At 56.5% G+C, this 4,379-nt stretch overlaps 1 protein-coding gene across 1 annotated transcript; it reads right to left on the bottom strand.

The window, feature by feature from the left end:
- Nucleotides 1-906: 906 nt before the first annotated feature.
- GUCA2B (guanylate cyclase activator 2B) lies at nt 907-3,510 on the bottom strand. The gene is made up of 3 exons (XM_024554679.3): nt 3,369-3,510; nt 1,975-2,161; nt 907-1,196 (listed from the first exon to the last, which is right to left on the bottom strand). The coding sequence occupies exons 1-3, from the start codon at nt 3,456-3,458 to the stop codon at nt 943-945; spliced, it is 531 nt and encodes a 176-aa protein (XP_024410447.1). The 5' UTR covers nt 3,459-3,510; the 3' UTR covers nt 907-942.
- Between the last annotated feature and the right edge of the window lie 869 nt (nt 3,511-4,379).

Genomic DNA, 4,379 nt, shown 5'->3' with positions numbered 1-4,379 from the left:
GGCCCTGCTTCAGCATGGTTCTCGGCCTGGAGTTAAGGCCCTGAAGGCCACTGCAAGAATGCGGTGGCACTGGGCCCCACGGCCAGGCATCACAGGGAGGGAGTAATGTCGTGTTTCAGAGCACGGATTCTGGCCCAGACATCCCAGGAAGAATCCTGCTCTGCGGCTTTGCTCAGCCTGTGACCCAGGACTAGTCATCTCCATACCTGGGTCTCCTTATTCATAATGTGGAGATGGTGATAATAACAGTACCTGCTTCATTAGAATGTTGTAGGGCTTAGTGAGTTAATACTGGCAAAGGGTTTAGAATAGTGCCTAGGGTGTAGCAAAAGCTCAATAAAAAATGGCTATTATTAATATTCTTCAGGGCCATCAGGATGGAGAGAGAGAGGAAAGATCTATTTGGAGCTGGGCAGACTGTCCTGGGGAGCCCGAGGAGGGGGTTGCTCAGGCACAGAAGGGTGAAAGGTAAAGGCCCATCTTCTCAGGCACCCTGGGGAGTCAGCCCTATGATGGGCCTGGAGACGGGCACCACGTGATCCTTCGCTCCACCACTCCTGTCCTAACTACCAGAGGAAGCTCCTCCATCCTGCACCACCCCCACCCCACCCCACTCCAGCAGGAGAGCAGAAGCTCTGGCTCTGCAGCTGGGCCAGGCTTTGAGCTCAGGTTTGGGGTAAATGGGTTTGGGTGCTCTGTGGCTTCTTAGCTCTGTGACTTTGGGTGCCTCATTACCCCTCAAGCCTCATTCCCTTCTGTACCAAGTAGGGCTTTAGTGAGCCAACTCCTTGGGTGCTGGAAACCAGGGTAATTCCTGACTCTAGTCCAAACTTTGTCCACACCCACCCAGCTTCCCAAGAAGCTCTCCCATGGCTCCTGGGGATGAACGAACAGACTGGTTCCGTGTGTGAGTGGAGAATCTTTATTCACCAGCAGGGATGGTTAAGGGATCAAAGGCTCCTCCAACTGTGGGTCCAGCTGCTTTGTGCCAGGTCCGACCAATTTGGCCCTTGGAGGGCGGCAATGACTGAGGTGGCCAGGGCACCGCCAGGGCTTGGATGGGGATGGGGCTGTGATGGCAGTGGTTTGGGCGGCCGAGGTGTCCGTGGTGGGCTCATGGTGTCCAGGGCCATCTGAGAAGCAGCCGGTGCAGGCGACATTGACACACAGCTCACAGTCGTCACCAGCGATGTTCTCTGGGCAGGGGGAGAAGACCGGTCAGCTGAACCTGAACCCGAGGCATGTGTGGTCCAGGGAGCTGCTGGCCAGGTGGCCAGGGAAGGCCTGCTGAGGAGAGGGCCTGGGACGGGGCTGCCACCTTTCTCATAGATTAAGAGCAGGAAAGCTTAGAAGCAGAGGGAGCATCCTGGGCTTAAGTTCCAGGTCCTTTCCTTCCTGGCCATGCCTGGGCAAGTCACTTACCCTCTGCCTGAGCTTTCTTGTCTCCTACATCAGCCGACAGGGTGATTGTGGGAAAGGAACGCAGGCAAAAGGACTAGCATGGGGCCTAGCCCCGAGTAGGTGCTCAATAAAAAGCAGCTAGTCACTATATTCTCCTGACCAGCTCTGCTCCATCCCTTATATTTCGGCTTAGATGTCACCTCCTCTTGGAAGCCTTTAAGACTACACCACCCCAGACATGAGTCATCTCTCCCCTGTGTCCCCACTGTGCTCCCCCATTATCACTCTGCATTTCTGTCATTGTTTATGGGCCCCTTTCCCAGGGCTCCTTCCCTCCCATCTGCAAAGTCTTTGACATAGGACGACCAACTGGTCCAGACTGTTGGGAGTGAGAGGCTTCCTCATGCCCCAATTTTGATGCCAAAATGTGTGTGGGGGGTAAGGGATTGAGTTTCTTGGATCTCCCTATCTTCAACCACTGTCTTAATAGAAGTGCCACGAGATGAATGAACATGAGCCTGAGACGAGGTACAGAATAGGGGCAGGAAGCCCCGTAGGGGTGGGGACACTCACTCAAGGCCTGGAAGATGCTGGCGGCTTCCTTGGAGGTGCAGATGGGCTGGAGGTCTGCTGGCAGGGCCAGGTGATAGCAGGGGATGGGCAGGGGGCTCTGGGCCTGCAGGCGGGGGCTGAACACCCACTGCCTCTCCAGGTTACTCATGTTCTTCACAGACTCCAGGTGGACCTGGAAGCCCTGGTACTGGGGGCAGAATGGAGAGGAGATGGGAGGGTATCAGACCCTAGTCTGGGAGACCAGAGTTCCTCAGAGCCTGCGAGTCTGTCCGGTTCTCAGTCATTGCCACCCTCCCAGGGCCAAATCTGCTGGATCTGGCACATCTGAAAGCCTGGGAGGGGCGAGGTGGTGTCTGACCCATCGCACTGCTGTGCCACAGGCCCCTGTAACTGCTAGTTGAGGTCACAGCAAGGCTGTGGAGCACAGTGCTTCACTGCACAGGCTTTGGAGATCAGTGGACCCCGGTTCAAATCCCAGCTCTTCTCGACCAGGTGCCTGTCTCTTTCTGTCTCTGAGCCTCATCGACAAATGGAGGTAATCATGGCCCCTCCTCCCCAGTGCCTGGCACACTCCTAACTGAGCGACTTCCCCCGAACCAACGTGACAAAATGACGGCAACCCCAAGCTGGCTGGGCGCCAGGCCAGGGCTGGAAGGGGAGGTTGAGGCTCTCTTGCATCCCTCTGCAGGACCCCCTCTCAGAAGGCCCTGCCCAGTCAGCAGTGTGAGACGCCTGAGCTACAGATGTCCCTGGCCGTGCCGGGGAGGCCAGTGGCACCCTGTCACACCACAGACAAGCGCCGCTTCTGTGACTCCTTCGAGCCTTACAGGCAGCTCCCGCTGTGCCCAGCCCGGTCCTCCCTTCCCCTTCCTCTTCCCCGCTGTCTTCTCTCTGGGCTTTGCTTATGCTGTGCCCTCTGTCTGGAGTAGCCCACGTCCTTTGTGCCTGGCTACCTCCTGCCCCTCAGGCCACGTGAGCTCAAGTAGCCCACCAAAGAAACATTTTCTGGTGATCACCTGCCCTGAACCCCTACATGGGTGCATGTGAAGAGCTATGGGAGCTCACCGGGGCCTCCTCTCCCCCTTCTGGGCATCTCAAGGACAGGCAGCACGTCTTGTTCCACGCTCTGACCTCTGACCAGGATGGGTCTTTAAGGAGAGCAATGATGAATAACAGCAGTTTATTGCGTTGGTGTCGTTACCATCACCATAGTCATAGGCATGATAGCTGCCCACACCCACCAGTGTCTTAGTCCCTGGGCTGTGACTGGGAATTGGGCTGAATCCTAGGCCCTGTGCATCCCTGGACCCCATGAATTCCCAGTATCCCCTCTCCATCCAGCCTCCCACCATGGGAACTTTTAGTCAAAGGCCATCCTGGCCGGAAGGACTCACCTGGATGTAGACTGACTGTGTGCTCTGTAGGACCACCAGGAGGACTGCAGCCACTCCAGAGAGAAGCCCTGACATAGTCCTGCCACCCATCTGGCCCCCACTGTAGCCCACCAAAGCCACCCGCCCAACTGCCACCTGCTTCCCTGGCCAGCAGCTTTTATAAGCCATGCTCCGGCACCCTGGTAACTCATTAACTGGCCAGCTGGGGTGGGGTTGGCACCTAGCTGGCTTTGTGACAAGCTTAGAGTCTATTCACAGGAAGGGACTGAAGGCAGGGAGGCCCAGGGCTCAAGTGCGTGCCGTGTGGGAGGGCCTTGGACCGACCACACCAATTTCCTTCACTTTTCCAGATACCCGACCGTGTGAAATGACAGGGAGACCATTTACAAACAGGGAGTTAAGTGACATGCCCCAGGCCATGGCACTAGTCAATGGCAAAGCGGGGACGTGGGTTTCTTTGACCAGGTCAGTCCATGATTCTCTGGGGAGAAGATGGAGACAGTCTGGCCCCAGGAGAGGTGGGCAGAAACAGAACTCTTCGTGCCCCTAGGTCCTCATCTCTTCCACCTCCTCTTCCCAGCTCTATTTAAGGACCTTCCTTCTGATTAGTCTGGGCCCAGGCTCTCAGCCTGCCTCTGCCGGCATCTCCCACTGGTGCCACAGGTCGTGTTTGACTCATCTCATCTGTCCATGCCTTTCAGAAACCAATAGCCTCTCCCAGGGCGGAGGAAAGAGCCTGGCCTTGGAGACAGATTGACCCAGGTTCAAAGTCTGCTGCAGCTGTGTCATCTTGGACAAGTCACTTCAACTCTTACTGAGCCTTAGTTTCCTGTTCTGTCAAATGAGCAGAGTGATGGGGCCCACTGCGTGAGGTTGCTGGGAATGTGATGGGGCTGCCTGAGCTCGCCCTCTTCTCCCAGGCAACACGCGCTGTAGCAGGGCCCATAAGCTCACAGCCACTTTCCAGGCAATGTGTAGCCCATGCCTCCATGGTTGAAGGTTGGGTCAGGG

The sequence above is a fragment of the Desmodus rotundus genome, chromosome 3 (assembly GCF_022682495.2).
Source record: "Desmodus rotundus isolate HL8 chromosome 3, HLdesRot8A.1, whole genome shotgun sequence".
NCBI classification, from domain to species: Eukaryota; Metazoa; Chordata; class Mammalia; order Chiroptera; family Phyllostomidae; genus Desmodus; species Desmodus rotundus.
The sequence above is the reverse complement of the archived record's forward strand: the minus strand, read 5'-3'. Positions and strand labels throughout refer to the sequence as shown.

What these genes read in the sequence shown, in the direction of transcription:
- GUCA2B (XM_024554679.3), bottom strand. Translation starts at nt 3,458, where the DNA reads ATGGGTGGCAGGACTATGTCAGGGCTTCTCTCTGGAGTGGCTGCAGTC. An exon ending in CACAGTCAGTCTACATCCAG is followed by an intron (nt 2,162 to 3,368) that starts GTGAGTCCTTCC and finishes TTCTGCCCCCAG; the next exon opens with TACCAGGGCTTCCAGGTCCA. An exon ending in CAGCATCTTCCAGGCCTTGA is followed by an intron (nt 1,197 to 1,974) that starts GTGAGTGTCCCC and finishes CCCCCTGCCCAG; the next exon opens with AGAACATCGCTGGTGACGAC.